This window comes from Lithobates pipiens, unplaced genomic scaffold, assembly GCF_037356315.1.
Source record: "Lithobates pipiens isolate NorthernLeopardFrog02 unplaced genomic scaffold, aLitPip1_a1.2 Scaffold_28, whole genome shotgun sequence".
NCBI classification, from domain to species: domain Eukaryota; kingdom Metazoa; phylum Chordata; class Amphibia; order Anura; family Ranidae; genus Lithobates; species Lithobates pipiens.
In genome coordinates, this window is record NW_027507789.1 from 228145488 (window position 1) to 228157753 (window position 12266).

General features: G+C 49.0%; 1 protein-coding gene across 1 annotated transcript in view; it reads right to left on the reverse strand.

Moving 5' to 3' along the window:
* PRKCA (protein kinase C alpha) overlaps window positions 1–12266 on the reverse strand; it is a gene marked incomplete in the record, with an annotated part of 355905 nt that overhangs the window by 56638 nt on the left and 287001 nt on the right. The window contains 1 exon segment of the mRNA XM_077460653.1: window positions 151–174. Coding sequence (XP_077316779.1) covers window positions 151–174 — 24 coding nt within the window.

Genomic DNA, 12266 nt, shown 5'->3' on the forward strand with positions numbered 1-12266 from the left:
CAGCAGGTGGCGCATGCCAGGAATTAACCCCTCCGCAGCCGCTGCAAGGGAGGGGAGGTCACGGCACACAGCGATCGTCCTGTGGGACTCACAAGAAATGGGTTACAGTAAAGCATGCAATCCAGCTTACTTCCTGCCGATTGGACGCACCTTATCTTGGGTCGGCCTTTTGCCCTGCAACCATAGGGAGACCATCTTGGTTTCTGATTGTGGTTTAGGTGAAGCTCTACACCTAATCAATGGCGGAGCGACACATCAAGCCTTACCTGTGTGTGGAGACCACGGGCCGTGGAAGATTTCCCTTTCCTATTGGACCCCTTCACACTTAGGCGCCCCCCCCCCACATTCACACCTGAAGTTCCCATAGCACAACGTCACCCAAGATGAAGAATCCCATTATTCCTGATGGTGCAGTTCACACCGGAGCGCTGAGTCTTCTGGTCACGTGACTCTCACAGAAACACATGAGCCCCTTCAGGGCAGAATCCTCTGTTTTTGGCCACATGGAATTTAATGGGAGCACCTGAAAACTGCTTCAAAACCGCAATTGCGTCATTTTAAGATACTCCCATTCACACCAATCATAATAAAAAATGATCTGGAGTACCCGGTATTGAAGGAAGGGAGGGGGGTATGGGGAGTACCCAGTATTGAAGAGGGGGGCATGGGGAGTACCCGGTATTGAAGAGAGGTGACATGGGGAGTACCCAGTATTGAAGAGGGGGGGCATGGGGAGTACCCAGTATTGGAGAGGTGACATGGGGAGTACCCGGTATTGAAGAGAGGTGACATGGGGAGTACCCAGTATTGGAGAGGTGACATGGGGAGTACCCGGTATTGAAGAGAGGTGACATGGGGAGTACCGGGTATTGAAGAGAGGTGACATGGGGAGTACCCAGTATTGGAGAGGTGACATGGGGAGTACCCGGTATTGAAGAGAGGTGACATGGGGAGTACCCGGTATTGAAGAGAGGTGACATGGGGAGTACCCGGTATTGAAGAGAGGTGACATGGGGAGTACCCGGTATTGGAGAGGTGACATGGGGAGTACCCGGTATTGAAGAGAGGTGACATGGGGAGTACCCGGTATTGAAGAGAGGTGACATGGGGAGTACCCGGTATTGAAGAGAGGTGACATGGGGAGTACCCGGTATTGAAGAGAGGTGACATGGGGAGTACCCGGTATTGAAGAGAGGTGACATGGGGAGTACCCAGTATTGGAGAGGTGACATGGGGAGTACCCGGTATTGAAGAGAGGTGACATGGGGAGTACCCGGTATTGAAGAGAGGTGACATGGGGAGTACCCAGTATTGAAGAGAGGTGACATGGGGAGTACCCGGTATTGAAGAGAGGTGACATGGGGAGTACCCGGTATTGAAGAGAGGTGACATGGGGAGTACCCAGTATTGGAGAGGTGACATGGGGAGTACCCGGTATTGAAGAGAGGTGACATGGGGAGTACCCAGTATTGGAGAGGTGACATGGGGAGTACCCGGTATTGAAGAGAGGTGACATGGGGAGTACCCGGTATTGAAGAGGGGGCACGGGGAGTACCCGGTATTGAAGAGGGGGGCATGGGGAGTACCCAGTAATGAAGAGGGGGGGCATGGGGAGTAGCCAGTATTGAAGAGGGGGGGTGGTGGCAAAGTACCCGGTATTGAAGAGGGGGGATGGGGAGTACTCCGGTATTGAAGAGGGGTGATGGGGTGTACCCCTGGTATTGAAGAGGGGGATGGGGAGTACCCTGGTATTGAAGGGGGGGGGAGAGGAGTACCCCGGTATTAGATGGGGGATGGGGAGCCCCCCAGTATTAGATGGGGGATGGAGAGTACCCCAGTATTGGAGGGGGGATGAGGAGTACCCCAGTATTGAAGAGGGGGGATGGGGAGTAGCCAGTATTGAAGGAGGGTGACATGGGGAGTACCCGGTATTGAAGAAGGGTGACATGGGGAGTAGCCAGTATTGAAGAAGGGTGACATGGGGAGTAGCCAGTATTGATGAAGGGTGACATGGGGAGTAGCCAGTATTGAAGAAGGGTGACATGGGGAGTAGCCAGTATTGATGAAGGGTGACATGGGGAGTAGCCAGTATTGAAGAAGGGTGACATGGGGAGTACCCGGTATTGAAGAGGGGGGGGGGTGGCAAAGTACCCGGTATTGAAGAGGGGGGGGGGGTGGCAAAGTACCCGGTATTGAAGAGGGGGGTGGCAAAGTACCCGGTATTGAAGAGGGGGGATGGGGACTAGACCCGGTTTTGAAGAGGGGGGGTGGCGAGTACCCCGGTATTGAAGAGGGGGATGGGGAGTACCCCAGTATTGAAGAGGGGGGATGGGGAGTACCCCGGTATTGCAGAGGGGTGATGGGGAGTACCCCGGTATTGCAGAGGGGTGATGGGGAGTACCCCGGTATTGCAGAGGGGTGATGGGGAGTACCCCGGTATTGCAGAGGGGGGATGAGGAGTAGCCTGGTATTGCAGAGGGGGGATGAGGAGTAGCCTGGTATTGCAGAGGGGGGATGAGGAGTAGCCTGGTATTGGAGGGGGGATGAGGAGTAGCCCTTTATTGGAGGGGGGGTGGGGAGTACCCCCGGTATTGAAGAAGGGGGATGGGGAGTACCCCCAGTATTGGAGGGGGGTATGAGGAGTACCCCGGTATTGGAGGGGGGGGAAAGAGGAGTACCCTGGTATTGAAGAGGGGGGATGGGGGAGTACCCCCGGTATTGAAGAGGGGGAAGAGGAGTACCCCGTTATTGAAGAGGGGGATGGGGAGTACCCCGGTATTGAAGAGGGGGGATGGGGAGTACCCCGGTATTGAAGAGGGGGGATGGAGAGTACCTGGTATTGAAGGGGGGATGGGGAGTACCTGGTATTGAAGACGGGGGGGGGGGGGGGGCATGGGGAGTACCCGTTATTGAAGGGGTTAAAGTCTATGGGGCCAAAAACATGCGATTCTGCTCCATACAAATGGCACAAAATGCCCCGGGGTCACATTGCGATGGTTGCTCTGAGCATGCGCTAGGAAAGGAGCGGTATTATATGTTGTAGATTTGTAGCACTTTGTATGTTTTGTATCTTATTCCTGGAACTGTAAATCGTTTGTATACAATTCTTGTATTCTTGTTTAGTAAAGGCAAATTAATAATACACATTATTATATTACTGGATGATTTCTTTACTTCACTGCAAGAATTAGCAAAACAAGTGTTGTCTATGGTAACCAGATCACCGACCTCCCAGAATCCTCTGCAGGCATCACAAAAAATGTCAGCAATTAGCAACAAATCAATGATGAAGTGATAGAAGGACGGAGAGAGGAACAGAGAAAATCAGCCTCGACTACAATAAGACTGGATGGATATATGGAAGGGTTTTCCTCTCTGCCTGTGACCCTATTTGGGAGGATTTCCCCTCACTTCCTGTCCTTGTGACACCAATAAGAAATGAAAAAGCAGGTGCCACCAGGACAGGAAGTTACAGACATTTCCTACCCATCCCCCACAATACTAAAAATGCTTTTATGTTGTATGTGTGTTTTCTGACTCAATTTCCTGCCCAGTAATGCTGCACTGTGATTGGCTGCCCCCCCCCCCCCCCAATATAAATCGAAATTATCCTGCTTAATATGATCATTGCATGCGGTCTGCATCTCATCCGTTCAACGGGAATACTGACTGCACTGCCTTATGTACAGAGGACAACTATAGAGAGAAATATTGGAAATCTGAAAGTCATGCGACAAAAGCTACGACTCGGATTGTGACTGGATGGATACACTGTAGCTGCAGATTCACAGAAAGAAATTAATCAACAGAGTGAGGATGGGGAGAGGGAAGAGTCTGGCCGGAGGATACACATTTATTACTCCAGTCATTTGTAAAGCCGATTGACATAAAGGACCAGTTAATGGACCATAATCCAGATACTGGCTGTACTGGGATTATCTATTCTATGCACAACACATTGCTTGTATTGTGCTGCCACCTTGTGGACAAACACGATAATGGTAAATACAGCTCAACGTTTATTAGATTTCCTGAGTAAAATCCACCATCAGAGCAGCACCGGGAGAGCGGCTGAAGGACAACAACAAGGACAGTCAGTGGCTGAGACAGAACAACCATCAGACATAAGTGCCCAATAATTCAGTGTTCAACCCCATCAATTACTTCCATCTCTTGAGGACTCTATTGATAGTTTCACAATCGCTGCCACCTGCAGTGATTATGAGGGGTTCCCACCATCCCTGTGCTGAGTTCCTGGGTCTGTACACCTGCTGTGCCCATTATGAGGGGTTCCCACCATCCCTGTGCTGAGTTCCCGGGTCTGTACACCCGCTGTGCCCATTATGAGGGGTTCCACCATCCCTGTGCTGAGTTCCTGGGTCTGTACACCCGCTGTGCCCATTATGAGGGGTTCCCACCATCCCTGTGCTGAGTTCCTGGGTCTGTACACCCGCTGTGCCCATTATGAGGGGTTCCCACCATCCCTGTGCTGAGTTCCTGGGTCTGTACACCCGCTGTGCCCATTATGAGGGGTTCCCACCATCCCTGTGCTGAGTTCCCGGGTCTGTACACCCGCTGTGCCCATTATGAGGGGTTCCCACCATCCCTGTGCTGAGTTCCCGGGTCTGTACACCCGCTGTGCCCATTATGAGAGGTTCCCACCATCCCTGTGCTGAGTTCCCAGGTCTGTACACCCGCTGTGCCCATTATGAGGGGTTCCCACCATCCCTGTGCCGAGTTCCCGGGTCTGTACACCTTCTGTGCCCATTATGAGGGGTTCCCACCATCCCTGTGCTGAGTTCCCGGGTCTGTACACCCGCTTTGTCCATTATGAGGGGTTCCCACCATCCCTGTGCTGAGTTCCCGGGTCTGTACACCCGCTGTGCCCATTATGAGGGGTTCCCACCATCCCTGTGCTGAGTTCCCGGGTCTGTACACCCGCTGTGCCCATTATGAGGGGTTCCCACCATCCCTGTGCTGAGTTCCTGGGTCTGTACACCCGCTGTGCCCATTATGAGGGGTTCCCACCATCCCTGTGCTGAGTTCCCGGGTCTGTACACCCGCTGTGCCCATTATGAGGGGTTCCCACCCTCCCTGTGCTGAGTTCCCGGGTCTGTACACCCGCTGTGCCCATTATGAGGGGTTCCCACCATCCCTGTGCTGAGTTCCCGGCTCTGTACACCCGCTGTGCCCATTATGAGGGGTTCCCACCATCCCTGTGCTGAGTTCCCAGGTCTGTACACCCGCTGTGCCCATTATGAGAGGTTCCCACCATCCCTGTGCTGTGTTCCCGGCTCTGTACACCCGCTGTGCCCATTATGAGGGGTTCCCACCATCCCTGTGCTGAGTTCCCAGGTCTGTACACCCGCTGTGCCCGTTATGAGGGGTTCCCACCATCCCTGTGCTGAGTTCCCGGGTCTGTACACCCGCTGTGCCCATTATGAGGGGTTCCCACCCTCCCTGTGCTGAGTTCCCGGGTCTGTACACCCGCTGTGCCCATTATGAGGGGTTCCCACCATCCCTGTGCTGAGTTCCCGGGTCTGTACACCCGCTGTGCCCATTATGAGGGGTTCCCACCCTCCCTGTGCTGAGTTCCCGGGTCTGTACACCCGCTGTGCCCATTATGAGGGGTTCCCACCATCCCTGTGCTGAGTTCCCGGCTCTGTACACCCGCTGTGCCCATTATGAGGGGTTCCCACCATCCCTGTGCTGAGTTCCCGGGTCTGTACACCCGCTGTGCCCATTATGAGAGGTTCCCACCATCCCTGTGCTGTGTTCCCGGCTCTGTACACCCGCTGTGCCCATTATGAGGGGTTGCCACCATCCCTGTGCTGAGTTCCCGGGTCTGTACACCCGCTGTTCCCATTATGAGGGGTTCCCACCATCCCTGTACTGAGTTCCCGGGTCTGTACACCCGCTGTGCCCATTATGAGGGGTTCCCACCCTCCCTGTGCTGAGTTCCCGGGTCTGTACACCCGCTGTGCCCATTATGAGGGGTTCCCACCATCCCTGTGCTGAGTTCCCGGCTCTGTACACCCGCTGTGCCCATTATGAGGGGTTCCCACCATCCATATACTGAGTTTCTTCTATAGTGTCGGCTTCCTGCCTTGTCCAGGGATATTCGGTGAATTGGCAGCCGGAAGATCTGATACGAGAAGGTGAAGGGAGGGATTTTCTGCCCTCAGGAATCATATCAAAATAATTTGGATCAGAAACCTGATGGCCTCTCTGTCATCATATATACAATGTTGAGCCGTTTCAATTGACTTCCTGTAATAGTAATAAGTACTGTTGATGGTTTCTGCCTTGGGACATCAGCCCCACTGACACAACAACCACATGTTGTCATTTCTTCGTTTTTTAATGCTTGTTACTGTAACATTGAGATATAGATCACCTATCATCAATATATCAACCCCTCCTTTTCTTATTTTTTTTGCACCCCTGAAGAAGGAACTTTAAGTAACAGATTATATTATAATCCAATGATTTTATCGTAGATACAGAAGTATTGCGGTTCTTTTGGAGATGGGAGTTTGTTGCGTTTTCACAATATAAATGACTCAGACGGAGGATGGAGAAATGACGGTGGAAGATTCATACAGAGATCCTTGGATGAGGAATAATGAATCGATCTACGTATAAATCACACGACTAAAATGATAGTACATTAAAAAGTAATATCACACCCGAGGAATATACCAAGGCATCCTAGAAATAAGATATCTAGATTATTCTAAGGATAAAATATTATATCCCATATAGATTGACTTGAATAAATCCATTTTTTTTCCCAGAAGACCCAATATAAGGATTCCTAGTCTTATATCGCCATCTAGTGGACAGGAGAATTCGCTGCTTCTGTAAACATGCAATTAATTGGTAATATTACTCCCCAATCAGGTACGAGGAAATATTTTAAATGACACCTTCTAGGCTAGTCCTTAGATAAAAGAATTTTAGGAATAAAAAGGGGGAAGTTCAGAGAGAAGATGGAGCGCTCTCTTCTGAACATCAGCCCACCACAGATCATAATAGATCTGCTGATCGTCACCCCTCCATCGATCGCATTCTCATGACCTTCAGATTATCAGGACACACACACTCTACAGGCGATCCCGTTTCCCCACGTCTGGCTCCAAACTCAGCACAAATAACCTGATTGGCAGGGGCGGACTGACCATTAAGCCATTCGGGCACTGCCCGAGGGCCCCGGGCCACTAGGGGGCCCCATCAGGGTTTCCAGTTTTAGTTAAACCAGGGACAGTATGTAAAAATCTATGTTTTTTTTTACATCTGCCTCTGAAATGTCCCTTGCCGACATGCTATTGGTCTAAAAATCCTGAGATTATAGCTGCCCCACCTCTTCAATACCTTCTAAGCCAATAGAAACATATCTGTGTAACCTGTGTGATTGTATACTGTGTGTGTGTTTGTGTATACTGTGTGGCCCCATAGTCTCCGATTGCCTGGGGCCCCTTAATCTCCTATTGCCCCGGGGCCCCTTGAGTTGTCAGTCCGCCCCTGCTGATTGGTAAACTATCATTTGATAATTACTTTGGGAAACTAGAAGACTAAAATGTAAAGTGGTTGTAAAGCCTCACGAATGCATTAGGGTTAAAAAACAAAACAAAAAAACCTTCTGTGCTACAGTCCCCCTCCCCACCGTTTTCTTACCTTAGCCCAAAGCGATCCAGAGATGCGCACAAGTGCAGCGGCTCCAGTCGCACTCTATAACAACAGGAGCCACTGGCTCTCACTGCTGTCAATCAAATCCAGTGACACGGGGGGGGGGTGGGGTTGAGTTCCACTGTCTGTGTCAATAGGCGCAGCAGCGGGATTCAGGAGCGCGTGCCCGCATTGGTTGCCCTGAGGGAAATCGGCTTTCCGTGGAGGCACCGGAAGAGGAGGGGCCTGGAGCGCTGGCGGGGCACCCCAGAAGAGGAGGATCGGGGCTTCTCTGTGTAAAACCCGTACACAGAGCAGGTAAGTATAAGAACGTTTGTTATTTGTATTCTTTTTTTTTTAAAACGACAAACTATGTGTTGTTATTGCTGTGATAGATATTTTAATTTAAGAAAAAGAAGAGGGCGAATGGCAAATGTAACGCTAAATGTGTACCACGTCCAAAATATAGAATAGAAAAGAAGAAAAGTTCCCCCGGTTGGACTTTATAGGCAACATGTGTAAAATGATTATCAACATGGTATAGTAAAGAAGTTTTTGGTTTATATTTATTAAAGTTTAAACACAATAAAAAAAAATGAAACATTGATTTTACTGTACAGACAGTGGATATCACCGTAGCAAACATGAGCATAATAAATCCACCCAACGCGTTTCGGAGAGTTCCTTCTTCAGGGGTGCCAAAAAAGAAAAGAAAAGGAGGGGTTGATATATTGATGATAGGTGATGTATATCTCAATGTTAGAGTAACAAGCATTAAAAACGAAGAAATGACAACATGTGGTTGTTGCGTCAGTGGGGCTGATGTTTAAGCGGATGCTAGGTGTCCTCAGCAATTCCCGACCCCCATCGTGATCCAATATACTCTCTGCTCCCAGGGATCCCTATCTTTGGCTTCAGTCTGCTCATATGGCCGGCCTTTGATCTTATGGCATGGGAATTGTTGGTCCGACCCTCCCGGTGACTAACTTTTCATAAGTCCAGTACTGTTGATGCTTTCTGCCTTGGGACATCAGCCCCACTGACGCAACAACCACATGTGGGCGGCACAGTGGTGTAGTGGTTAGCACTCTCACCTAGCAATAAGAAGGGTTGTTGGTTCGAAACCCAACCACGACATCCCCTGCCTGGAGTTTGCATGTTCTCCCTGTGCCTGCGTGGGTTTCCTCCGGGTACTCTGGTTTCCTCCCACACTCCAAAGACATGCTGGTAGGTTAATTGGCTCCTGTCTAAATTGTCCCTAGTATGTATGAATGTGAGTTAGGGACCTTAGATTGTCAGCTCCTTGAGGGTAGGGACTGATGTGAATGTACAACGTATATGTAAAGCGCTGCGTAAATTGATGGCGCTATATAAGTAGCTGAAATAAAATAAATGTTGTCATTTCTTCGTTTTTAATGCTTGTTAGTCTAACATTGAGATATATATCACCTATCATCAATATATCAACCCCTCCTTTTCTTTTTCTTTTTTTTGCAACCCTGAAGAAGGAACTCCCCGAAACGCGTTTGGTGTTGGGAGGATTTATTATGCTCATGTTTGCTACGGTGATATCCACTGTCTGTGTACAGTAACATCAAAGTTTAATTTTTTATTGTGTTTAAACTTTAATAAATATAACCAAACTTTTTTTTACTGTACCATGTTGATATTCATTTTACACGTGTAATAAAGTCCAACCGAGGGAACTTTTCTTCTTTTCTTTGATATTTTATTTTATGACTTTCTATTCCATTCCCGGGATGATAACCCCCCTAGGGATTAAAGAGGAGCTCCATCCAAATGGGGAAGCTTTGTTTGTTCACCCCCTCACCCGCCACATCTGTACTTTCTTTTTTTGGGGGGGGAGGGGGTTCCTGGTTTTGACAGGTACCCACTCCGGGTAAGATAGCAGATACCCGGGAGACCCCTTCATTCTGCTGCAGAAGAATCCAAGGGGGGCAGTCTGATGGCGGACCTTGTCTGCTAGTCTAGTTGGTACTTTGTACAGCGGGTGGATCTTTAGCCATATTTATTATCGTTTTAGTTTTAAGACACGAATTCACCCGTGTTTATGTCTTATCATTAACCATATGGATAATATACCTGATTGTTAGTGACTTAATCATTAAATACATTTTTATTCTTTTTCCGCGGTCCACACTATTATACAATTTTATTGTGCTTAAAAAATAGCTACATAGAGTAAAAAAATTCAAAAAATAATTGACTGACTAGTTACACAGTGTGTGACAAAAGTAAGTACACCCCTCGGTGACATTTCTTCTCTCTTTTCATGTGACAACACTGAAGAAATGACACTTGTCTACAATGTAAAGTAGTGAGTGTACAGCTTGTATAACAGTGTAAATTTCCTGTCCCCTCAAAATAACTCAACACACAGCCATTAATGTCTAAACCGCTGGCAACAAAAGTCAGGACACCCCCTAAGTGAAAATCTCCAAATTGGGCCCCAATTAGCCATTTTCCCTCCTCCCCGGTGTCATGTGACTCGTTAGTTTTACAAGGTCTCAGGTGTGAATGGGGAGCAGGTGTGATAAATTTGATGTTATCGCTCTCACTCTCTCATACTGGTCACTGGAAGTACAACATGGCACCTCATGGCAAAGAACTCTCTGAGGATCTGAAAAAAAAAAAAAAATTGTCGCTCTACATAAAGATGGCCTAGGCCAGTGATGGTGAACCTTGGCACCCCAGATGTTTTGGAACTACATTTCCCATGATGCTCCACTACACTGCAGAGTGCATGATCGTGGGAAATGTAGTTCCAAAACATCTGGGGTGCCAAGGTTCGCCATCACTGGCGTAGGCTATAAGAAGATTGCCAAGACCCTGAAACTGAGCTGCAGAACGGTGGCCAAGACCATACAGCGGTATAACAGGACAGGTTCCCCTCAGAACAGGCCTCGCCATGGTCCACCAGAGGTCGCGCGCTCAGCGTTATAAAAAATGTGAGGGGTGTACTTACTTTTGTCAGATACTGTATCTATTATTTTCTTTCTATGCCAAAAGGATGGAGGCACTATTGTATATTGTAATCAATATCACTGAATTGATTAATCATATAAACTTCCTGACAACCAAAGGAAAACAAAACCCAAATGGCTCTTCAGGGATCTCGACAAGCAGAAGACGTATCTGAGAGTTGTCCTCAGTCCTGTGTGGAGGATACAGAGATGCTCAAGAGAGGACGGCTCTACCCTGCGGGTGCGTCTAGAAGACTTCGTTATTAAATACCTTTTTAACTTTTCTGGACCTAGGGTTGTAGTATGAGATTGGAATAGCGCCCCCCTGTGGGTACAATATGTCATGTTATCCAAGCAATGGTAACAATCACCCCACCCGACACGGCTCGTCCTTTCATTTTCCGCTATGACATAAAGATGGGATCTGGCGGAGGAGACGGTGAATTCCTGATCCCGGCGTGATCAACCTCCACTGATAGAAGAAAAACACAGCACAAGAACACAGTGTGTGACCGAGATGAATTGGGGAGGGGAGGGGGGGGGGGGGGGAAGGCCAATCAGAAAGGGGCTACCTTCAGGATGTAATTCGTTTTTATATGACAGCCCCGTAAGAAATGAAAGCTGGCAGGTTTGTCGGGGGGACAGACATCGCACATCAACACACACCACAGCGACCCCGCTACTGCCAGCAGGCCAGGACTCTCCGGATAACCTCGCATCGGGGAAGCAGACTAGTGTAACAGCTCCGCCATAGATACAGAACAGCGAGCGACCCCTACAGGACAGCAAGTGTGTTACTGGTCAGATCACAAGAAAAATAAAACTAATGCAGCCACCGCTTCAAGTACGTTGTTTTTGAGTTTAGATACATTTTAAGTAACTTATCTTACAGAAGAGAAAAAGTACAAGTGTATCCCCTCCCCTCCCCCCGCCCCCGGCTCGTGCGTTTAATAGAACTCTATTGTTTCTGGTGCATCTTTTACATACAAAGTTACCAAAATGAATGATACAAAAGTAATAAAAAAATATAACGGTAATTAAACTACAATGTGTGTGCGACCGTCTATTTAATGGATGATGTGCCTTACATGTGCGTTACAGAACTCACCCTGTGTGCGTCCGGGGACCCCAACCAGCATGTCATATTGGGACACAATGGCTGTATCCATGGCCCCATAGACACCAATGGGACGTTGGTATAGAGGATGCACACAACACCTATACATCCTGTGCCAGGAAAGGAGGGACAGAGCTAATCACCCCATGTGAACGAGGCCCAAGAATCCCCCCACTGACCTCCATTCAGTGTCCTCCACCCCTCTCTACCAATCCCTCCACTGGTCTCCATTCAGTGTCCTCCACCCCTCTCTACCAATCCCTCCACTGGTCTCCACTCAGTGTCCTCCACCCCTCTCTACCAATCCCTCCACTGGTCTCCATTCAGTGTCCTCCACCCCTCTCTACCAATCCCTCCACTGACCTCCATTCAGTGTCCTCCACCCCTCTCTACCAATCCCTCCACTGGTCTCCATTCAGTGTCCTCCACCCCTCTCTACCAATCCCTCCACTGGTCTCCATTCAGTGTCCTCCACCCCTCTCTACCAATCCCTCCAC